Raw genomic sequence first — 25538 nt, 5'->3', positions numbered from 1 at the left:
ATGCATAGTCCTTTGTATAGTTCTTTGAACAGTCCATAAATGGTTCATTGTTTCTTTTTGTTTCATTGAAAGAAATCACTCAAATTCTATAAGACTGGGTTACTTCACAACAAAATAAACAGACCGGCACATCTTCCAGCTTCCAAAGGTCAATGTGTAATTCTCTTTCTCTCAACTACAGAGTTCATCTCAACCTTCCATGGTGCTCTCTGCATCTTGATGTCTCTGTAACTAATAGTAAAGGTTCTGATATATCTCATGATGTTTTTGATATTCTCAATGTATACTTGGATTAAAGTCCCACTGTCCATAATGTTACTTATTGGTGTTTTTTCAGATGAAAACTTGGCTAGATTTAGATTGTAAAAATGCCTAAATAGTGCCATTGAGCCTTTTTCTATCAATTTTTATTGCATTTTGGAATTTTCTAAAATTTAAAAATAGACATTTCACACCAAGAGCCTTCCATATCAAATGAGAGCCAAAAAGTTTGTAGTATGTGGCTTTTCTGATTATAGTAAAATACAACTCATGTGAAAATTATAAAAGCAAAACTTAAAAGGTGAAGGAAAATGAGAAATTAAATTCTGCCACTGATTCACAGACTACTGGCAACTTGCCTAAAAGTTTGCTTAGACTACCGTTATAGAGGACTTAAAAGTCTACTTCACCACAGCTAGGAAAAAATCTAAGCAAGGAATGTGAAGTCTGTGCCAATTCTGAGTGACAACATTTTTAGTGTCTCCCAGCCAGAAAGGGTTGACCGTAAATTTAAGATCATCGAGTGGCATTTTGTAATTCGTCACCTCATCCGAAAGCTGCTGTGGGGCTGTTCTCTGAGTTGTTTCTTTCCCTTTCAGCTTCCTCCATCCTCAAAAGAGAGAAGCGGCTGAGGACCAAGAATGTACATTTCAGTTGCGTCACTGTGTACTACTTCACCAGGAGGCAGGGTTTCACGAGTGTGCCCAGCCAAGGCGGCAGCACCCTGGGCATGTCCAACCGCCACAACAGCGTGCGCCAGTACACCCTGGGCGAATTTGCCAGAGAGCAGGAGAGGCTCCACCGGGAGATGCTGAGAGAACACCTCAGGGAGGAAAAACTGAATTCTCTAAAACTAAAGGTAAAAAAACCCTTAGAAATGCACTTTTTTTTTTTTTTTTTTGCCAAACCCCCAATCCTTACCTCAATCTGGTTACATTATCCCATTTTCATATCTAGATCTGCAGATTAAAATGGGTATTTTCCAAGCAGACTCTCTGCTGAGGCTTTTTTAAAGAAAAAACAGTATAGTCTCATCACTGAAAACAGGGCAGAAAAATTCCCTGACATCGTGTATTTATTCACTCTATAAATATTTATTTAGGTCATAAACCCTGTGCTTCAGCTGGGGCTAACTGCTATGAAAAATAGATGTGCTCTCTTTTCTCCTGGAACTTACATATTAACAGAAAAGAAAAATATTAATCATGTAGACAAAAATCACATCTTCATTAAGTACCATAAAGGGGAGTTGCTAGGTGCTAGGAAAGTATGTAACGGAGAATTGATGTGGGCCGGATATCAAGGAGTTTCCTCAAGAGAGTGACGATTGAACTGAAATCTGAACAGGTAACTAGGCAGAAAAGGTTGGTGAGAATCGTTCAGGCAGCAGGGAACGATGAGTTACCTTGTGTCAGGAGGAAGCACGGGAGCATGCAGAGGCGAGTGAGCCTGGAGCAGAGATGGAAGGAGTAGATCGTGATGGGGGTAGGGTTGGGCTTTGTCAGTCTGATTAAGACATTGTTTTTCTCTTCATCCTAATGCCATCAGAAGTCATATAGGAGTTTTAGGCATGGGGTCCGTTGGCAGAATAATGTGATATGGTTCATGCTATGATTTGAGAATGGTTTAGGGGCAGGGGTAGCCGTGTCGGGAGAGCTTATGGAGTCAGACCAGTTAAGAGGCTATTACAATAGTCCAGGAGAGAGATGATGGTAGGTTAGATTACACTGATGCTAGGGGAGATGAAGAGAGATGGACAGGGGGAGTAATTTAGGAAATGAAATCAACAGTCCTTGATGATGTGCTGGATTTGGAAGGAAAGTGGGGAGCTGTCAAGAATGACTCCTAAATTTCTGGCTTGCAAAATTGAATGGGTTGTGGGTGATAGTACCTTTCTCAATGACAAGAATATGACAAGGAATCCAGGTGATTCTGAGAGGCTTTTGAGTTATTAAAGTGATGTCAGGGAGGGATCCAGGTAGAGATAACTATCATTGTGCCATCTTAGAGATTAAGTGGAGAGAAACACAACTCAGACAACCTTTTCCTTGATCAGAGACACTCTTTATATTTGTATTGATCCATCAACTTATCAGCTTATAGTAAATGGCCTCCCATTATTATCTAAGGACAAAGGAAGAAAGACAAACATTTTTCTTACATAATCCAGGATGCTTAACATAAAGGATCACTGGTTAAGTAGCAGAAACACCATAAGCACACCTGTGTTACCTATACCTTTAGAGGCCAATATGAAGTCAGTTAGCAGAGGTGTGATGTGTGTTTCAAAACACCTGTTTTTAGGTATTTTAAACCTCGTGTACGTGCTTTGTTCCCAGCTGTGCAAGAAGACAATTGCTTAAATGAAGCTAGTTAGAACCTAGCCTAGAGCAAGTCTCATAACTCCTTTGGAAGTATTTTTGACACAGTTCATTGAAAGGCCCTTAAGATTTATTTGGTAACAAGTCACTATTGTTGCTGTTCTTCATGATAGCTTTGAATGTAGCCTAATTTAATAATAATTCTCAGATTTGCTTCTGAAATAGACTCTCTGCTTTTCTAACTCACTACAAACCAATTGTAACCCTTACTCAAAAGATGAAGTCATTTGCCAAACTCAAATATTGGCGGAACAATAGTGATGGGCTGCCATTCATTAAATGATTTTTTACTTGCCAGGCATTTTATAAACATTATTTAATTTAATCCTGACAAAAACCCACTGGAATATGTAAATTATGAGACCATGTACACAACTGAAGATAAAGAAGCACAAAGATGTTAACTGGCTCACTCAATAGAAAACTATTATCTTGTTACTTACTATTCTAAAATTAATTGATTATCCCCAATAGGTGTCGGGAAAGACAATCTCTGTACCTATTGGGAGTCATCCCTGTCTGGGGTTTGGAACTGTATGTGGTGGTTTTTAACAGGTGGGGAACTGTAATTCTATCTGAGAACCAGAAGATTTATTGTGGTGACCTTCGTAGCAGACACACACAATGACTGTTGGGGGAGCTACATACCTTCAGGAACATTCCTCCTTGCCAGGCAGTGATGTATTCTGATACTATAATTTGTATTCAGTTACTTCTACCCTTTTATTTTTAGCAAGCTGAAGAAGAAGCAGAAAGAGGCTTCTGTCATTGATTTACTTTTGTCATTGTGCTTAGCGCTGCAAGTTGAAGAGGCAATCTTCCGAGTGGGTGTCATGCCTTGGTTTGTCATTGATAACTGAAAACATGCAACTTTCCATTTTGGTGAAGATACAAACAAAAGGCATTTGGATATCATCACTCCTTTCAAGTGAATGCCAAGCAAAAAGATAATGAATGGGATTCTAAGGTGATCTGATCTAATCCTACTGAAAGTATTCAGAAACTGGGAAACACATTTCACAGAAAACTAATAAAAGATCAAAGCAATGTGGACTCATTGACTGAAAAATCTGAGGGTTATTAATGGAGGAAAATGTATATTAACTTCAATGAGTTTTTAAATATCATTGACTATGTTTGTCTAAGGTTTAGCTATCCAAAATCTAAAATTAGCTATCCAAAAACATTACGGATCCAAAAATTTCAATCAGATAAGACTTGAGATTTCACTTTCAATATGATATTTTCTTTGAAATATACCTCTGGGATAAGCAACAGAATGTGACTAAGTTGATTCCATTTTTTGGCTGAAGCAGCTAGAGAGGGTCAGTAGCAGAGAGAGGGACCCAAAGAAGAAAGGGAGGATTATTAAGGACAAACTTTGCCACTTAAATTTGGTTTTCCTGGAGATGGTCCTCTGTGGGTGACAGTGAATTGCCCATTAAGGGAGGAGAGAGAAGGAACATCTGACGAAAAAATAAAAATAAAAAAACACTTTGCAAAGCTTTCAGTGTCAAACTTTTTCCAAAGCCTTCACTATGCCAACCAGATAAAACACACCAGGAAACTCAGTGGACTTGGTACTGGTCATTTCCTTCCTACCTCCCTGAGAAACAAAAGCTCCAGGACATAAAGGAGATGTTTTTCTTTCCACTCTACCTGTGTGTCTTTCCAGGGTGTCTTAGGTTCTAAACAGTGAATCAGTTTATACAATGACATCTCTTCCAATGGGGCCTTTTTTTAAAATTAATTTTTATGGCATATTGTTGCTTTACAACGTTGTGTTTCAACTGTGCAGCAAAGTGAATCAGCTTTATTTATACACATATCTCCCCTTTTTTGGATTTCATTCCCATTTAGGTCACCACAGAGCACCGTGAGTAGAGTTTCCTGAGCTATACTACAGCTTGTCATTAGTTATATATTTTGTACTTGGTATCAATAGTGTATACATGTCAATCCCAATCTCCCAGCTCATCCCATCCCTCCTTCCTCTCTTGGTTTCCATACATTTGTTCTCTAAGTCTGCGTCTCTATTTGTACTTGCGAGTAAAATGATCTATGCCGTTTTTCTAGATTCCACATTCATATATGCATTAACATACGATATTTGTTTTTCTCTTTCTGACTTACTTTACTCTGTATGATAGCCTTGTGTTGTGTGCTTAGTCGCTCAGTCATGTCGGACTGTTTGCAACCCCACGGACTGTAGCCTGCCAGGCTCCTCTGTCCATGGGGATTCTCTAGGCAAGAATACTGGAGTGGTTGCCGTGTCCTCCTCCAGGGGATCTTCCCGACTGATTGAACCCAGGTCTCCTGCATTGCAGGCAGACTCTTTACCAGCTGAGCCACCAGGGAAGCCTAAGAATATTGGAGTGGGTAGCCTATCCCTTGTCCAGGGGAACTTCCCGGCCCAGGAATCAAACCGGGATCTCTTGCGTTGCAGGTGGATTCTTTTCCCGCTGAACTACCAGGGAAGCCCAAAGTCTTAAGATTAAGGTCTTAAGTAAAAAGAACACAGGCATGTGTTTTAGTGTTTCTTTATAATAAAATACTTCAGAAGCAAAATAAGGATAGAAATTTAGCTTTTCATTGTAAACTGTCTTCTTAGTGATTCATCTCAATCTAATTATGAGTTTGATATATTGAGAAATAATATATATAATTAGATTTGTAGAATGAATCCAGTTTTATTTGGTGGGGGGGGGGGTGTAGTTCAAGTGTGCCTTTATTGGTGGTGGTGGTGGTGTTTGTTCCAAACATTGTCTAGAAACAATTAATAGAGAAAGCTTATTGAATAAAGTACATGTTTCTAGAAGAAATAACTAGCTTTAGATTTCTAAATTACAGAGTACAGTTCTTTTTCCCTGTCAAGCCCATTCAGACATGTCATGCTCTTCACAGTAATCATTGCAGTCATCTTAATACTACACATTTTTCCAAATTAAGTACTTAGATTTCATCATCTGCACCACACTGTTGAACAATTACATTAGCCTTTATTCCCATTTCATGTGTATCTGTAAAATCCATTAGGCGGCTGCTTCTATGTTTCAAAAGAACCTTGGCATTGAATTCGCCTCTGGGGTTATATTTTTCTGGATTCTATTACCATGGTATAGGAAATGTAACTTAGTTTTCACAACTTTCACTGGATTCTTTTTCTCAATGTTTTCTCAACCCTGACTGTTCTTCCTCTCCTTTCTAAGGTCAAAGCTGTTTCTTCATTGTGGGGTTTCCCTGTGTTCCTTGAGTAATGCTTGGTTGTTTGCTCTCTTTTTTCATAAAAAAAGAGTTGCCAGATGGTAACTCTTCCTTTAATGAGCAAACTTTAAAACGTCTCTGTCTAAATTTCCTTTACCCAGAGTCTTAGATTTATGACTGTGTTTATTCAGTTAGTAATTACCTGTACAGTATTATAATTCTCCACCTGCACGCCCAGTCTTCCAGCCCTGCCCTCTTGTTTCCTCTCAACAGTTTCATAATTTAACTAATCTTCAAGTAAAATTCCTAAATGCTCTAGGAGATAGAAGCCATTAGAGGTTTGTGAGAGATGACTGATGCCAAGTATCTCTAACCTATAGTTTCCAAATTTAGGGATAGGTTTTTAACTATTTCCTCATACTACAGTTCTTACTAGATGGGTCAGAGAATGCTGGTCTTGTTGTGAAGTAAATAAATAAATAAATAAACTCCACTTAGAATTTTTAAACTCCATACAGAATTTCTTTGTCAGCCTCTGTAGAGATTACTCAAAAGCTTATGTAGGACCAGTACTTCAGAATGCATTGCTCTGACACCAAATGGAAAACAGGGACTTCCCAAATACTTGCCATATCATATGTGCAACATATTTTGAGAGGATCAGAGAAAATACACCTAACCAAAGTGGTGCATCCTGAGAGGCTGGGCTTCAGTCCTGAGCAAATGCAATAAATTTAAGAATCAGTTCCTTCAAAAATGCTGGCATTTTTATTTAGGTGGAAAAATTAAACATATGTAATCAATCTCTACAGTTTTCCTATGCAATAAACAGTGATCTTCTAGTTCAGGAGACATCCATTCAGCTGATTTTTCTCATTAATATTTGGGGCTCATGTTGTGTTCTGGAGTCAGCGTATAAAAATTCATCGCTAAAGTGGACTGGACTGACCTCTTCCCCCATGGTAGCTTGAAATCATCAATAATGGGAATAGAAAGCAAACACAACATTAGACAAACACAACAAACTCGACAACAAATTAGAAACAGCCCTCCCTTTTTTTTCTGAGACATAGTTATTAAATATTTACCAGCACACTCTTGGATTTATTTCACTTATTAGCCTCTGCTAAAACAGACAATGTTTGTCTAAACCAGAAGGAAGAATAAAGGAATGTATGGAAAATTTATGTCTTATTTTTTGATATTGTCATCTTTTCTGGTGACTTTTGGGGTAATATGTAAACCAAGGCCTCATTGTAAATTCAGTTTGTTGAAATTCTTATCAGCTGACAAAACAGCCAAACATAATGAATCTGGTTCCAAATTGCCACCTACAATTAACAGCTAATGAGCCAAAGACTTATACTGTAAGATCTGACTGAATATCAAAGTGATATGAATGTTTTAGTTTGGTTTGCCAGAGACATTAGCACCCAGACTATTTATTCAACGCATAACATGTGACCAGGAATTCCTTTCATCAAATATATATCCTGTGTGTATTTGGGTATACAAATGCAGATATGTATATCCAGCCTCTCATTGCACACCTCTGGCAACCCAAAGCACATTGCTTTTTAAAAAAAAAGGATTGAAGTATAGTGAAAGTGAAAGTGAAGTCGCTCAGTCGTGTCTGACTCTTTGCGATCCCATGGACTAGCCCACCAGGTTCCTCTGTCCATGGGATTTCCCAGGCAAGAGTACTGGGGTGGGTTGCCATTTCCTTCTCCAGGGGATTTTCCCGACCCCAGGATCGAACCTGGGTCTCCAGAATTGCGGGCAGATGTTTTACCGAAGTAAAGTTGGTTACAAAAGAGGAAAGGAGAGGGATAAATTAGGAGGTTGGGATTAACATATATATATATACTACTGTATATAAACACACACTGCTTTTTGAGAAAGCCCATTCCATTTTGTAGTGATAATTGTTAGAAAGCTCTTCTTCATATTGATCAACCTGCTATCATCTAATTATACCTTCTGACCCTGATTCTGGCCTCCAGAGACATAGAATAAATCTTATTCCTGTTCTCCAAACTCCAGGTGTTTGAAAGCAGTCTTGATGGACAAGCAACTATTTGACAATAGGTTATATGGGCTCCATGTGTCTCTGTTCTTTAGATTTAAACATCCTTAGTTCTTTTCTCTAATGCTCCTGTTTTCCAGACACCTTATAGCCTTGGTTACTTCTTCTGAATATAATGCTGTTTATTAATGTCTACCTCAAAATATGGAACCTGGCGGTGGGGTGGGAGTGAGGCTCATGAGAGAGGGGATATGCACATACATAAAACTGATTCATGTTGTTGTACAGCAGAAACAAACACATTGTAAAGCTATTACACTCCAGTTAAAAACTATGGAACTTGATCTGGACATTGCACTCAAGATGGGATTTTTTCAGTACATAGGGATATGTTACATTACCTGCTAACCAAGCTGTAGATACTCTATCCACAGGTATATGCTAAAGGTACAGGAGCTTTTGGATCTTAATCAAGATCTTTGTTTGTTTGTTCATATTATGCTGGTGGTAAGTAAAACAACAACAGCAAAAAGACAATGAAGCAAACATGCATATCAGGCCTGGTAAATCAGGCCTGCATCATCATGCAAATTAAAACTTTTTAACGTCTCCAGGGTAAGAGTCCTCTTTAGTACTATACATGGTGTACAGAGAGCAGTCAATAAAATTTTGGTTTTTTTATTTGAATGAACTTGATCTTATCATCTGAAAAATGTGCTAACCTGCCTTTTAGTTATCCATCCAAGATATTATTTAAAAATTACATTTAACAAGACAGGGCCAAGTTCATAATACCCTCTCAGAGGGTCCTTGTCACCACCCCATGGTGACGTTCATGGAGATTCCTTTCCTGGGCTGGTCTCTACTGCCAATAGGATCTCTAGGCAGCACGCGCCTTATTGGTGGTGCAAAGAGGCTGAGTATCTCTGTTCTTTGAAATATTTTCAGCATTTCAACTAACTAAAATCCATGCATTCAACCATACCCTTATTAATCAGCTAGTATTCCATCCTTCCATGTACAGAACATAAGAAACTTCATCAGAGAATCTCAAGACTAGATCACTGGTTTTCCGCTTATGTTCCATGAGGTCAGGGCTTTGGATAGATTTCTCAGTTTTGTTTGTTTAATAGGTTAAGATTCTGCATGGACTTTAATTTGACAAATGGACGTTCTCTCCTTAGTGAGCCCAGGCAAAGGTCTTATAGTTACTGTTCCCTGTTCTCACCTGTACAGAGACCATCTTTTTAAATCATCTTTTTTTGGAATTTTATCTAGAATTTGCAGTTTTAAAAAGAATAATTCACTTGCATTTTGATTACCCTTTAATTCCTTTCTCCATGACTCTTTGCAGATACTAGACAGAGCAGTCATAACTTTCAACTTTTTTGTTGATTTAAAACATGAATAGCCCAGGCCTAAGGATTCTTACATAAAACTGCTGAGCACTCTTTCACTATCTCCCACCTTCTTTTTTTACGTGAAATTCTTCCTAACGTATCTGTTCTTCCATTTCTTGTTTAAAGGTTTTTCTTCTTGATACAGACTGTAGAATCAGAATAGGAAGTAAATGATTCTATTTTGTGTCTTTGTAGCTCCCTCCCATTTTATTTGTCTGTCGTTTGCTCCTCTCCACTGCTTCTATAACTTGCTCATATATTTTGTTGCACTTACCACACTCTATCATATTTATTACATGATCATGTCCCCAGCAGACTAGTAGCTGGTGGTCCTTATTCTCAACATATTCCCATTATAATGAGGGAGATAGACATAAAACCAATCACCAAAACTAATATATTACTACAAAATTAGGCAGCATACTATGGCAATGATGGCTCAGACAGTAAAGAATCAGCCTGCAGTGCGGGAGACCTGGGTTCGATCCCTGGGTTGGGAAGATCCCCTGGAGAAGGGAATGGCAACTCCAGTATTCTTGCCTGGAGAATCCCTATGGACAGAGGAGCCTGGTGGGCAACAGTCCATGGGGTCCCAAGAGTCAGACACGACTGAGTGACTAAGCATATAGCACAGGGTAAACGAGTTACAAGTCAGCTGGGAAAATCAAAAGTAACACATGAGGTCAGCACTGGTAGCTATCACTTGGACTAGCTTCTTTTGCTGGCATGTCTATTAGAAAGAACACCTCCACAAGCGCACAAAATAGATTACTCAAAGGAAATGCTAACTGGTGAGAATGTCATATCTTCAGCTGGCTTCCTGTATTCTTTTTTGAGCTCTTGTTCTCTGTGTATGAATCATATATATTTTTTTAAATTTCTGAATGAGCTAATTATAAGGAAGCTTTTCTGCTCTCTTACTTCCTGCCCCGCAGCACTGAGATCAGCTCTTGGAGTGTAGCTGCAACCATATCCTTCTCTTTTCTTCTATTCAGGTTTTCTATTAATATTATTCTAAGAATTTTCACTCCAAACTGGTCTTGTGAGCCTGGCTCAAGCTTTGGAGTCAAACAAACCTGAGTTTGATTCTCAGTGCAGTCACCAATTATCTAAGTAGCTAGACTTTGGCAAATTATCTTCTTCATGCTCCAATTTTCTCAACTGTTAAAATACTTTCTATGATTGTTTGCACATCAGGTGAGATAATTTATATAAAGTAGAGAGTTCAGCACCTGGTTTTCAATATATGATGGCTTGGGTCATTCTCCACATCACCCTTATTATTATAGGCAGCAATCAGTGTTTGTGGAATTGAATTATTTTTTCACATTCTTATTGCCACTATCACTGATACATGTGTTAATGACTTTGTAATAACCAGGAGTTTTTACTATTAAGAACACATTAAACCACTGAAAGGAAGTGCTTTTATTTTTGTGGGTTTTTGCTTTGTTTTTAGCATTATGGTCGATCCACATTTTCAGTACTATTTCCCTCGCTATAATTATTTTACATTAAATTAGTTTCTTCAAGCCTTCAATTCATCAAAAAGCTCATCTTGTTGGAATTTACAGTGGAATATATTCACTACATGATATAGGGGAAAAAAAAGATTGACTACTGAGGTGACAATCTCCCACTCACCAATCCCCTACCCCACTCACTCCCCCATCCCATCTGGTCCTTGATTCAGGATAGTCTAAGAATCACTCTGCTGATTCTGGAAGTAATGTGTAACATGTCCCATCCCTCAAACATATTTAGATGGGCAAAACTTTTACTCTGTTGGGCTTTGGAAACTGTTTACTCATACTTATCAGTATATATCAGATAGATTTGCAAAAGTAAGGAGTTTCAATTCTGTTTAAGAAAAGCTATAATCCTTTAATTTGTAGAGTGAGTCTGTAGAGCCTCACAGTGGCTCAAGAACTAAGTCCTATCTTAAGTAGCATCATTAGAACAAAGCAAATACACACACACACAGCATCCCTGGAGATATTTCCAATACAGGATAAACACATGTACACATAAATGAAATAAATAAATATAAGCTAAGGATCACTAAATCAAATTATGAGTTAAGACATTACTTATCACCTGAAGATGGCGAAGGCAGAGGAAGGGGGATGCTACTTTCTGAAAACGTTCTGTTTATTTACTTTTTATTTTTTGCTTATGGGCCAAGACAGGAAGGGATGCCACACAAGTTCATCCAGTCTGGATATTTTGTAGGCCAGTGAAAGCTCTGTCCCATCTCAGGCCTGTAAACCTACTGTTGCTCAGCAGGGACTGCCTTCTGCCTTCTGCCTCCACCTGTTCAGCTAACTGCTACTCCATCTTCAGATTCAAGCTTAGGTGTGAAGTCTACCCTCCTCACTCCACCACTTGCCCACCACTAGAGGCCGCTTCTGGTGGTCTAGTCACTAAGTTATATCACTCTTGTGACCCCATGGACTGTAGCCCACCAGGATACTCTGTCCAAGGGATTTCCCAGGCAAGAATACTGGAGAGGGTTGCCATTTCCCTCTCCAGGGACTGTCCCCAACCCCAGGATCCAACCCCAGTCTCCTGCATTGCAGGGGGATTCTTTACCATCTGAGCCACCAGTTGCCCCTTCTACATAGTCTCAATGCCCTGTGTCCACGTTCAGTTAGAAAATCATTATCAGTTCAGTTCAGTCGCTCAGTCGTGTTTGACTCTTTGTGACCCCATGGACTGCAGCACGCTAGGCCTCCCTGTCCATCACCAACTCTTGGAGTTTACTCAAACTCATGTCCATTGAGTCAGTGATGCCATCCAACCATCTCATCCTCTGTCGTCCCCTTCTCCTCCTGCCTTCAAATATTACTAGATTCCTCTTCTCTAATCCATTGATTTCAAGACCCATATCTTATACACCAACACACCTAGAGCCTAATGCAAAATAAGCATAAAAGATTACTGAATATATATTAAACATATAAAAAGAGTGTATCTCAGTAATTATCAAAGCAGTTAAGAACACAAGCTGCAGAGTTAATATTTAGGATTCTGACATAGTACATACCTCACCACATATGATTTTGGACAGGTTATTTAGCATTCCTGTGCTTCAGTTTCCCCATCAGTTAAACAATCTAATGCTAATATCTACTTTATGAGATATTTTGTGATGCTCAGTGAGCTTATGCAGGTAAAGTGCTTGAAGCAGTGACATGCAGATTCAAAACTATTGTTATTCATATTGCTATTATTATCTCATATCTGATTCTCTCACCTCTCTTTCACCCCCACCTCCAATCTCTCTCTCTCCTTCTCTGTCACACACAAACACACACACACACACACACAAACAGGTTTGAAGGTCAGTATCATTTGATGGTCTCCTTAAATCACATTTTTTTGGCAAGCCTTCTTTGAGCTCTTGGAAAGGCAGCATTCTTTGGGAAAACAACACTGAGCCAGAAATGGTCCAAGACAGATTGTCTTCTAAGGAATCAACTTCAAAAGAGAGCATTTTTTTGAATGTGGTCGTTACTCTGTATGCATTTATTTTATAAACAAAGGAACTTTTTAGACACATTGTGGTTTAATTTCACATTATATTAATAGTCCCCATACTGCATTAGGTACCACTGAACTTGGAATCCATCTGTTTTATACAGGGAAAGCATACTAAAATAGAAGTCAGGGGATTAGATTCTATAAGCATGTCTTAGAGAAGATGTAATTGTTAATAATCTGAGCTTCAGCAATGCATAAAATAAGGAGGCTGCATTTGATGAACTAATGTCTGAAAATTCAATGATTCTATTTTAAGATAGGAAAAAGACATTTAAAGGTATCATTCATGTCAAAGAGAAAAAAAATTGTACAAAATAAATATTCCTGTGAAGATGGGTCATGGGGTAAAGGAGATGCAGAAACAAAGGCAAAAACAGATGAGGAAGTCTTGGAAGACTCCCCAGAGTTTGTTGTACTAGATCTTGAAAGTGAAATGAACATGAGTTAGTGAACAGAAATAAAATGCTCATTGACTTATTTCTCCATTGCTGTAATATAGAAAATGCATTTGAAAATAATGTATGCAATACTTTAATTTAAAAGAGCATTTAAGCTCAGTAGGTTTGGCCTGAGTTTTAAAGGTGCAAATGGGCATATCCTGGAGGAGAGAGTTGGAGAAAGACTTCCGAGGGGACAGCAGAGAATAGTACCTGTCAGTGGTTACACACCAAACCAGATACTGTGAGGAGGGAAGACAAGGCAGTTAACTAGGATGAACTGGAATAGTTCCAGTCTTCACTAGAAATGGCAGAGATGATATTGGATCGGTGAGGCGAAAACCTTGTCAGACCACTTCAGTGATAATATGAGATTTTGAAAATCTTCATTACGGCCCTTGTGTGTTCTTGAACAAGAGTGAAAATAGTTTGCACTCTGTATCAAGGATTTTTAGATTCTTAACTGAATTTTTATTTTAAAATGAAACTCCTTATTGTCATTTAAGGGACAGGTACACAGCAAAGTGATTCAGTTTATATATATATATGTATATATATATATATGTATATGTATATGTATATCTTTCTCAGAAGCTTTTCCATTATAGGTTATTACAAGATATTGAGTTCCCTGTGCCATACAGGGAACCAACAACCGACCCTGTTTGTTATCTATTTTATACAATATATAGTAGTGTGTATATTTTAATCCCAAACTCCTAACTTATCCTTCTTTTCTCCTTTCCCTTTGGTAATCATAAATTTCTTTTCTGTCTGTGAGTCTATTTCTGTTTTGTAGATAAGTTCATTTTATCATTTTTTTTAGATTCCACATGTAAGCAATACCATACGATGTTTATCTTTGTCTGTCTGTCTTACTCCCCCTATTATGATAATCTCTAGGTCCACTCACATTGCTGCAAATGGGGTCATTTCATTCGTTTTCTATTCCATCACACAGACATATATATATATATGTATATATATATACACACACACCACATCTTCTTTATCAGCTTTCTGTCAGTGGACTTAGGCTGCTTCCATGTCTTTGCTATTGTAAATAGTGCTGCTATGAATGAACACTGAGGTGCGTGTATCTTTTCAAATTATAGTTTTCTCCAGATAAATGCTCAGGAATGGGATCAGTGGATCATGCGGTATTGGATTAAGAATCATCTGTAGTTTATTTGAGATACAGTTGTTTCTTTTTCATTCTTAGATGCCAGTTGGGTTATTCATGTTGTCCTAAAAATGTTCATGTTTTTAAAATGTTTGCTTATTTTTATTGATTTTTAGATTCCATGTGTTATATGACAGCTGCCACTATTTTTTTAAAAATCAAGCCCTGTCAATATGAAATGAAGTTCTTTGTTGTTTTTGTGATGTTACCAGCTTCACAGGGAGCATAAATATTATAGAACACGGAGATTAAGTAGGAAGGAGGTACTGAAATGAATCATGCTAACCAAGTCCTGGGTGTCCTGCATGTGCTGCAGAGTCAGAACTTTGATGAAGTTCACATAGACAAGCCAGGAATTAATGAAAACATAATTTAAATCCCACAGAAATGACAAAATAGGAAAGGTAAGCCTCCTGTTGGTTAATTGAGTATATGTTAGGCAGGACTGAGCATATGTTGGGCAGTTATACACTTGAATTCCTTCAAAAGTCAAATCTTTACAGATGGAAAGATGTTTCTGTGGGCAAATAAGAATTAACAAAAGTGCTAATAGCAGCCAAACAAAGTCATATCCTATTAGTGGACATCAAACAAAAGTGAAAACAGCTTAACCAATGCATTTATAAAGAAATTTCAAGAAAGGTAGTAAATTACAGATCACAGCAAGAAACAAAACCCAATAAAAGGAAATGCCTTAACTTTGTTAGAACACAGATTTAAGCTCTGAAGTAAAACAAAAATTTTATATAATAAATCAACAGCTTTTGAGAATGTATTTCAGGGACTCTTTGCAACACACAGACACACACACACACACTTGCTACTGTGTTGTTTCCTCCACCTAAGGGCAAAGATCAACCTTTTATTTGTTTTTCAATACATTTAGAGTTGTCAAGTTGTCAAGTTTGGGATTTTTGGTCAGTAATGAATATTCTTCTCTAAATGTCAGACTTTTTCCTATGAAGATGAGAAAATGATGTCTGGTGTCACCAGGGTATTTTAACTGGGTAATAACTGAATTGTTGTTAAGATCAAAAAGCATAGTAATGGTTACAGTTAATGAAATCCATAAAGTAATACATTGAAAAGCTAAAGAATCAAAAAAGTTCTATTTAGAACTTCCTTGAATAGTCCCCTACTGAGTTTCTGCATTCATTCCTGAGCTGCTTCTCAGAATATATGTTTTGCTCATATTCAGAGAAAGTGTCTCTTTCTAAATGCTTGTTTATGAAGAAAACATGTTATGTGGTGATATAGCAGTAAGAAGTGAAATACTGACTCTGGGTTTCCTGATGAATGAAATTAATTTAGAAAGGAAATATACATGGAAGAGAACGGTTATGGTATGAGACCCAGCCGCCCACAGGGGCTCTATTGCAGAAGGTACTGCTGTGGGTAGTCTCCTATGAACTCGTTGGAGGGTGGAGTTTGTTTGGGTACCTGTGTGCAAGAGCCTGCCTCACTGCCATCTGCTCTTGTCTTACTGAGAGCACACTGACCTGACTGACTGCTTCGTATCAAGGCCTCATTCATGGAACATTCTGTACAGAAACCATGTTCGTAATCCAAACAGCACAGGGCAGCAAAACTTTATTTCCTAGTGCATGGCTTCTCTGGAGCCCAAAAGACAGAGTTGTTTCAAGGACATGTTTTGCTGATTTAGGTGGCAGCAGCTTCCACTAAGATGCTATCACCTCTGAACAAGGATACATTTATCCCAACATCAAATGTGTCCATCATGAACTGAGTCTAAAGATAGCTTTCAGTGATGGGCATCTGTAACCTTTGGCCTGTTTCGCATCATGTTGGCTGAAGGCTCCAACAACTGTAGCTCCTAGATTAGGAGGTTAAGAGTTCCAATTAACGGTCTTGTGTCCATATAAAAGCCTATCATTTTGATATGTTCATGTGCCTTCCTGTAACTTCTCTAAAAAGAAAAGTAAGAGGAAATGATTTGACTCACAGTTTTTTGTTTTTTTCATCCCATATGAATCATTTGTAAGTGGAAGTGTAGATCTCTTAATCTCCCACACCTATCCATAAACACTTACGGATTATGGGGACATAATGTTATATAATAACTTCATTCTTACCAAGTGCAAAAGTGGGGATTTTCAAACCTGCTAAGTCTCTTATTTGCTGCTTTGTATTTCTAGATGACAAAGAATGGCACCGTGGAATCTGAAGAAGCGAGCACTCTTACAGTGGATGACATTTCTGATGATGATATTGATTTAGACAATACCGAGGTGGATGAGTACTTCTTTCTTCAACCCCTGCCGACAAAAAAACGAAGAGCACTGCTGCGGGCCTCTGGAGTTAAAAAGATTGATGTGGAGGAAAAGCATGAGTTGAGGGCCATCCGCCTGTCTCGAGAGGACTGTGGTTGTGACTGCCGGGTGTTCTGTGATCCAGAAACGTGTACCTGCAGCCTGGCAGGCATTAAGTGTCAGGTAAGGATTGGGATTTCAGGGAACCCAAAGGCAAGACATTATACACTATCCACTAAGAGGCAGTTGTGTTACATGTAATGAAGTTTCCCACACATGAAAAAAACTGAAGCAAGGCAAGACACATGATTCAAGAGAGAGAAATGCTAATTCAATGACATGAGTATATGTAATATATATACTTATACATAATATATATTATATAAACATGCATATATACATATCTATGTAAATATATGTGTACATAATTTATATATTATATATGTGTATTACCTACATGCATATATTTATGTTATATAATATTTGTATATATAATACATGTATTATATACATAGTATACATAATACATAAATGTGTATATATAATATATTAATGTGTATATATACACATATTACATAATATATATACACACACATATGACATAGTGTGAAAGGCAATCCAAGCTGCAATTATCAGTTGAAATTATCAGTTTCCCCTTGGATTCGTTTATTATACGAGCTCATTTTGGCTTCTAACAAGCAGCCAGGGAGATCATGTCATCCCCACCATTTGAGTTTGCATTCTCTAATCCATCCATGGGCTATAAAATGATGATTGGTTAGAAGTGGTGCAGACTAGTGAAATAATGATTATACTGGAACTTCAGAAAACTGAGTTCTCCTGGCTCTGTTTTCTGCCACTATGTGAAACTGGCAAGTCAGGTAAGCTTACTGGGTTCAGTTTTTGCACCTCTGACCTGAATGGGCTAGACTAGATCAGGGGTTGGGGAATGATTACTCACAGGTCAAATCTGGCCCACCACCTGATTTTGTAAATAAAGTCTTATGGAGGCACAGCCATGTTTTTGTTTTTTTGTTTACATGTTTCCTATAATTGCTTTCATAATTCTACAGCAGAGTTGAGTAGTTGCTGGAGAGACTGTATGACTCACAAAGCTTAAGATTATTCTCTGGCCTTTTACAAAAAAAAAGCTTACCAACCCCTGAGCTAGATGATTCTCAGGTTCCTATCCATCTGCAGCATTGGTGCTATGTGATTAGATGGGGGTGGTATTTTATGCAGAAATTCAACTTTTTCAGTTAAAGCCCTCAGGCAGACAAAAGGAGAAGGCTGTTCTCCTGAACTGAGCAGTTGCTTGAGGTGGATTCACAGAAAAGGAAATCACAGCTTAGAAAGCCGGCTCTAGATTCTGGCTCTGACATCTGCTACTGCTTTTTGTTGGGGCCAGGATGACATGGGAAATTCCTGAGCTTGAATAAGGTAGCAAGAAAGGCAAGTTCTTCCTGGTTGCCTATACTCTGGTCTGCATACAGATGGGGTCTAAGACAGTAAGCATATCTTAGGCGTTCCTTGGGATGCCCAGAATTCCACTCATCACCTGAGTGAGGAGCTCAGTCTTACAGCCCTTGCTGAACCCAATCACTGTATCTATAGAGTCCAACTATTGGAGTAATTTGGGGGTATTGATTAAATAAGCAGCTTCTGTAGAGAAACCTGTGGGGGCTTCCCTGGTGGCTCAGAGGTTAAAGCGTCTGCCTGCAATGCGGGAGACCTGGGTTCGATCCCTGGGTCGGGAAGATCCCCTGGAGAAGGAAATGGCAACCCACTCCAGTATTCTTGCCTGGAGAATCCCATGGATGGAGGAGCCTGGTGGGCTACAGTCCACGGGGTCGCAAAGAGTCGGACACGACTGAGCGACTTCACTTTCGCTTTCTAGAGAAGCCTGTAGTCTAAGGGAGGGACGGGGACCGGGAGCCAGCAACTAAACCGGAATCCACCAGTCACAGTCATGAATGTGCATACCTATCGCAGCCCCCACAGTGCATCAAGTACCAAGAAGAATAAGACAGTGAACCAATGCGAGTGAATTATCAGGCTGCATGAGACTAAATGGTGTCTCAGGCAGAGAAGTTCATTTTACAATAAGAAAAGAAAAAACTCATGGCTAGTGTAAGGAGTGTCATGTTATTTAGACTAAAAATAGCAGATGGGTATTGAGGGCAGTCAATTTGTTTAAAATTGGGCATGTAAAAAAAATAAAATAAAATAAAATTGGGCATGTGAGCTGGCTTGCTGCTGAAAAAAGAGAGCTCAGGAAAAAAGAGAGCCGCATTGGGGGAAAAAAAATGGGACCGAAATTAATGGGCAGGAGAGAAGGGGTAAGGGAGGATGGAAACAGAAGTAAAGAAAGCACAGGAGGGATAAACGGACTAAAATCTTACCATCAACTCATTGTTATATGAAGCATAGGTTTAAAATTAGTTTAACTCTTCTGTCGTAAGCCTTCACTTCCCCTTTTGCTTCTGTTTACTGTTTGATTGTCATTTATTCTGGCGTAAGTGGGTTTGTCATCCCAGATTCCAAGGGTTTGCCGTGAGGTACCGGATTTTGATTTGATTTGTTCAGAGTTCCAGGGGGGCTAATCTGTGTTCTTCCTCCCAAGGTGGATCGAATGTCTTTCCCCTGTGGCTGCACTAAAGAAGGATGCAGTAACACAGCAGGTAGAATTGAATTTAATCCTATCCGTGTCCGGACTCACTTTTTGCACACAATAATGAAACTTGAACTGGAGAAAAACCGAGAGCAGCAAATCCCCGCGCTGAACGGCTGCCACGGGGAGATAAGTGCGCACGGTAGTTCCATGGGCCCGGTGGCTCACTCCGTCGAATATGCTCTCGCAGACAATTTCGAGATTGAAACGGAACCGCAGGCTGCCGTGCTGCACCTGCAGTCGGCCGAGGAGTTAGACTGCCAGGGGGAGGAAGAGGAGGAGGAGGAGGAGGAGGATGGCAGCAGTTTCTGCAGCGGAGTCACGGACTCCAGCACACAGAGCCTGGCCCCCAGTGAGTCCGAGGAAGAGGAGGAGGAAGAGGAGGAGGAGGAGGAAGAGGACGACGACGAGAAAGGGGACAGTTTCGTGGAAGGTCTGGGTCCCCACGCCGAGGTGGTCCCTCTTCCTTCCGTCCTTTGTTACTCCGATGGCACCGCCATCCACGAGAGCCACTCAAAGAACGCTCCTTTTTATGCCAACTCTTCGACCCTCTATTACCAAATAGATAGCCACATTCCAGGAACTCCCAACCAGATCTCTGAGAACTATCCGGAAAGAGAGACTGTCAAGAGCGGTACCCTCTCGCTGGTGCCTTACACCATGACCCCGGAGCAGTTCGTGGACTACGCCCGGCAAGCCGAAGAGGCATACGGCGCCTCCCACTATCCAGCCGCCAACCCCTCCGTCATCGTTTGCTGCTCCTCTTCGGAAAGTGACGGCGGCGTGCCCTGCAACAGCTTATATCCCGAACACAGGTCCAGTCATCCTCAAGTGGAATTTCACTCATACTTGAAAGGCCCCTCCCAGGAAGGGTTTGTCTCTGCGATGAATGGTGACAGTCACATTTCAGAGCATCCTGCTGAAGATCCTTTGAGCCTTGCAGAAAAGAGTAGATTGCACGAAGAGTGCATCAAATCGCCCGTGGTCGAGACTGTCCCTGTTTAGTAGTTTAAGTTATTCTAAGACCAACTCTTCTCCTATTTAAAGCACTGTATTTAATTGGATTTCCTGGGCTCGTTGTGGTTTCAACTGAGGACCAAGAAAACTTGGCCCGTGGTGAAGCTTCCAGACTGTATTTTGTTTTCTCCTTTCTAGCTACATGACTGTGCCATTGCACAAACGCAGTCTCTATGAGGATTTTAAATGATTTCAGACTGTTTTGATAGAAAATGCTAATTTTAAAAAAAGCATATCTCACAGTTGCCTACCTGTCAAACTGTGTGAAACCTGCCAAGCTGTTTAGATCAGAGCTCCAAGTTTTGGATTATCGGGCCTGTGCAAGATTGTTAACTAAGACTGGGAAATGAGATTTAGAGTCCTAATTTTCGATATATCTGAAGATGACGGTGACTTTTTAATGTAAAAGTTATTATTGTAAGAAAAAGATTTAATTGCCCCATGTGTATTTTATTTATGGTAGCTAGAAGTCATGTTCTGATGAAAACGAACTGCAGCATGTTCTTTTCAGCTGAAGATGCATAGTTAGTACCACCGAGCATGCCCACATGGATTGCCTCTGGAATCCATTCATGTTTTTATGATCATGTCTGATCAGATTTGCAAATACTTTCTTAAGGGTGAAATAGGCCTATTTTTGCTATTTTGGACAAACAAATGAGTCTGTATGTGCAGGTCCTTACACAGTTTTCTCTAAAGTTAAGAGTTAGGACAATCCTCTGGTGAGGGCCTAGTTCATTGCCCTCCCTCAGCTGACTCCAGAGATGGAGGTAGAAGGAATTGCCTTTCTTTTTTAAACACAGCATCATCTTGGTTCTTAGCTTGGACAGCACCTTCAAACTCTACTCCCCTGCATCAAAATGCACTTTAGTGCCCCTTCATGGTACTTTGTGAGGGGTGGGGACTAAGAACTCTTTGAGATGAAAAATTAAAAACAAAAAACATTTTTAAAATCTGTAACTATTATAAGGTTCATAGAATTAAATAGAGGAATCAATCCAATGATACTTTATGAAGGAAAAATGACCTGTTTTCCTTCACCATTCTCAAGACCTAACTCGGTCAAAGCAGAGGAGGCTGAGAAAACATGGAAGAGACACAGCCTCAGCAACCAGCCTTTTTCTACAGCGTGATCAATCCGTCTCTACAAAAATGAGTGTTTAATGAAATTTACACTTAGTGACTAGCTGACTGAAGTGGGGGCCTCTACCCAAATACTCAACTAGGCCTTACTTTTCTGAAGCATTTTGATTTCTCTTGTCTGGGACAATTAGCAGAACAGTCCAGAATGCATTGAAATACTTTCTAATTACCTCATGTTCTCTTATAAAAGGGGACAGATAGAAATAAAACATGCACTCCCCACCTTTAGATTATCCGCACTTGGTTCGTCGGAGGACTTCTAAGATCCTGTTTTCCTGTAAATTAGTTTAGGTAACTAAATAGTGTGTTCTAACTTTTTAGTTCCAATGCAATATGACTATGCTAAATCTGTTTCATATTTTTGACCTTCTATTGTTATGTCATTTCACATTTTATGCCTCTTTGAAATGTGGACATGCCTTGCTATTCAGTGACTGCATCACTACTTACTTTTTGTCTGTTAGACTTGGATGTTTAGAAATATGGATATAAATACATTGTAGATCTCAAGTCCTTAAAGAATACTATTTTATTTCACTGAATTTAAAAATGTTTGGTCTAGAGAAAGTCCTCCAATGGAAGAATTTCTACTAAGACTTGACTTGGGGAAAACATGTTTACTTGGCAGCTCTTCCACTGTGCAGTTGGTTACAGCCCCTACTCTACCCCCACAATGAGCCAACCCAACCTTAGAACCATTAATATTAATATTAAAGCAGCTTTGGGCTGGTCTTTATGGAGGTAGCAGTAATAGGGGCAGGGATGCTCCTTTTGAATGACAGGCCCTTTGGGCTATTCAGATTGGGGTTTTGCTCAAATCTTGATAGCATATCTCATGTTGTCTGTAAAATTACAGTTTTTAGTGCTTGCTCTCCAAATTTTTCCCCCTATCAATACAATCTAAAGAGCACAGGCCCAAAGAGAAAATGACAAGAAACTATTGTTCCTTCATTTGAGCACATGAAAAATCCTGTTTGCCATATTGATTAGACCATTGCAAGCCTTTGAAATAGTTACTCATGTGTGAAGCACTCAGCTTATGCTTGGAACACAGTGCGGCAGAGTGGGGCAGAGGTGTCTCTGTGCAGAATTGAAGGGTAGAATGCCAGTCTAGATTCTGAAAGGATGGATATTTAATTCAGTTCAGCTTTATTTTCACAAGAAGGTTGACACCTACTTGTTTATGTTGGACTGGGTCTCTGTTTTGTAGCTTCATTTCCAAAAAGATGCTTAATCTAGAAACAGGAAAACAAACAAAAAAACAGAGCTTTTTCCCCTGTCTGTCTAATTGGGGTCAAAAGTCACTGCTACACAGGATTAACCTTCCAGCCACGAGAGCTTCTGTTCCAAACGTTCATATATATATTTATAACCTAACCCCTAAATATTGCCTACATACATAGATTACCTATGAAAACACTCACGTACATGCCTCCCTCAATACACACAGTAGGTGTAATACCACACATCAGAGAATGACAGATTTTAGGCCAATAAGGAGTACTGAATTTTTCCTACCCTAGCATTTGGTTGGGTTTTATGATCTAAAACTGTGGTCTGGAAATGAAGATGATTTTTAAAGCTATAGTTTAAATATACTGGTTCAAAGTTGTAAATAATACTAATGGTGGAATCGGTTCACTGTTACTTTTTCCCACAAAAGCTGAGAGAGCACAGTGTGCCATTTGACTCTTTTTTTTTTTCCATTAATAGATCATCTATTCAACAAAAAAATGCCCACATGCCAGGAAGGCCTACGGTTTTTCTAAGCATTTTTAAATGGGGACCAAGAGCTGGACGCAGCCAGTGGATTCCTCAGATCTTTACACGGAGACACAGTAACCTGACCTGCAGCTGTAGCATTACCCCCGTAGTATAGCTAGCCAAATTATAGTCTTGTTTTAACACACGGCTTTTTAGTCATTCACTGTCAATGGCAAAGCTTCGTGCTTTAGTCCCTGTTGTTTTAGCACCAGCCCTCTACCTTTTATTAGGGTTTAATTCCCAGTTATAATCCAGGCCAAATTGATTTGCAAGTCAAGTGGCTGGAGCAGCTTGCATTTCCTTTGTCATTCTAGGTTTCCTCTGGGAGAAAGAAATCAATCAAAGAGATTCACTTTTTTCCCTTCTCTTGATCATTGATTATTTAAGACATCAGTAAAATCCATTTGTCTTCTGCCTTTTGGTTAATTGAAGAATATGGTTACTTTCTGAAAGCCAGTCTTTTCTTCGTGGTGAAACAGCATTTTTCCCAGAGTGCCAATCACATATAAAATTGGAAGCTAATACTTACTAATTAATTTTATTATTAAAATCTTCATAATCATCTATAGCCCAGCAATACCTCCCCCAATAAAAACAATAAATTACAGAAACACTGGTCTCACACATTAACAAAGGAAAAAGGAGATTATAAATGATTATGTTCTTTAAAATTTTATCCTCTGACAGATGATTTCTAGGCAGAATTCTGGTTTGGTTGTCATTAAGCAAGGAAATGAATGATTTATTTCCTATTAACTGATATATCACTGATTCTTTGGTTAAACTTCTGAGATTGTTGTACAAGTCAAAATCCTTTGGTCTTAACATATTTACAGTGTGTTTATCAATTCTTTTAACAAATATTTATTGAACACCTACTATATTAGAAGAACTGTCCTAAGTGGTTAAAAAGAGGGGGAAACGCTACAAATTCCAAGGGATTATGATAATGATGAAAAGTGGAATGAACTAATCAAGCTTCATTACAGTCCTTTTAAGTTATGACTTTATAAAGTGATGTTAGAAAAAATGACATCAATTCTTGTCTGACTACATGAAAACTAATTTGCCTAAATTAGTAGAAGTCACTGGATCCTCCTACTTCCCTCTCTGTCTGAAATTTATGAATTAAATTTGGCCACAACTAGAAGAACTTAACCCAATGAAAAAGAGATTTTCACATAATTGCTTCTTCGGTGTTAGACCTATGTAAGTTACACTAAATTTATACCAGCACTCCTAACAGACAGTTTCAAAGGCAGGTTGACTCACACATAACCCAGGAAACCTTTCAGGAAACCTTTGAAGCAACAATGTAGAACACCATCACTCATTTCTGTTTACAAAGAGCCTATAAAATAGCTAAGCTTGAGTTCCTGGTTCCAACAGCATTGCCTTGCAGCTTGTAGAAAACAGGTCACTCGGCCTCCTTACTTTTAGCCAGGGATTACAAACCATTGAATTAGCAGGTAGAAAATCGACATCCTCCAAAGTTAAGAGACGACCCTTGTAAAAGGTGCCACGAGACTTCCCTTTCTCCAAACACAGACTTCATCTTTCTCTTCAAGATGGCATCTGCTCCTTGTTGTCTCAAGATAGTTCAGAGTTTATTATTGTAGTTGATGTATAAAATACCAACCTTAAATGAGAACTAGCTTCATGCTTTCAAAGGCAAGACCACTATAATTCAAAACGGGAACTAAGCTATGAATTCTTACCATAACCAACACCAAAAGCTAAAGCCTTAATCACTTAGTTCTAACACAAATTTGCAACTACTGATTACATTATTCATTCTGAAATCTGCCAACTTGTGCATGAGTAACTTAAATGCCTAAGCCGAATGCCACAGCTCTGTGCAAACAGCACAGCTCATCAGATGTTTTCTGTAGCATTAAAGAGTGTAATTGACTTAATGTAACTGAAGATCAGCAATTTGAAAACTCACTAGAATTATAGAAATTTTGGGTGGGGTGAGAATGGACTATAAGCTTAATAAGTTATGGTGTCTCCTATGAATCATAAAGTTTCAGCTGAGCTGAGAAACTAGAATTTTATTTTACTAGCAGAACTGAATTCATAAATGGCAACCCAAAACCTAGAAGTTACAGTGTGGACCCTCACAGCCCAGTTTGTATTCATATCTGTGACCTACTATTGCCATCAATTACATCTTCCTATCTAAAAATAATTTGATGCTTTAAGAAAAAATACCGAGCTACAGCATGATAAAAAAAA

The 25538-nt window shown here is 38.9% G+C and overlaps 1 protein-coding gene across 1 annotated transcript in view; it reads left to right on the top strand.

Annotated features, from left to right (window-relative positions):
- The window catches only part of CSRNP3 (cysteine and serine rich nuclear protein 3), a 76966-nt gene extending 56585 nt beyond the window's left edge, over positions 1-20381 (top strand). Inside the window, exons 2-4 of the mRNA XM_052635979.1 lie at positions 861-1120; positions 16592-16888; positions 19329-20381. Of these exons, the coding sequence (XP_052491939.1) occupies positions 861-1120; positions 16592-16888; positions 19329-20381 (1610 nt within the window). The remainder of the gene's footprint in view (positions 1-860; positions 1121-16591; positions 16889-19328) is intronic.
- Positions 20382-25538: the final 5157 nt, after the last annotated feature.

The sequence above is a fragment of the Budorcas taxicolor genome, chromosome 2 (assembly GCF_023091745.1).
Source record: "Budorcas taxicolor isolate Tak-1 chromosome 2, Takin1.1, whole genome shotgun sequence".
Classification (NCBI taxonomy): Eukaryota; Metazoa; Chordata; class Mammalia; order Artiodactyla; family Bovidae; genus Budorcas; species Budorcas taxicolor.
Note: the sequence above shows the minus strand (reverse complement) of the source record. Positions and strands in the feature narration are given on the sequence as shown.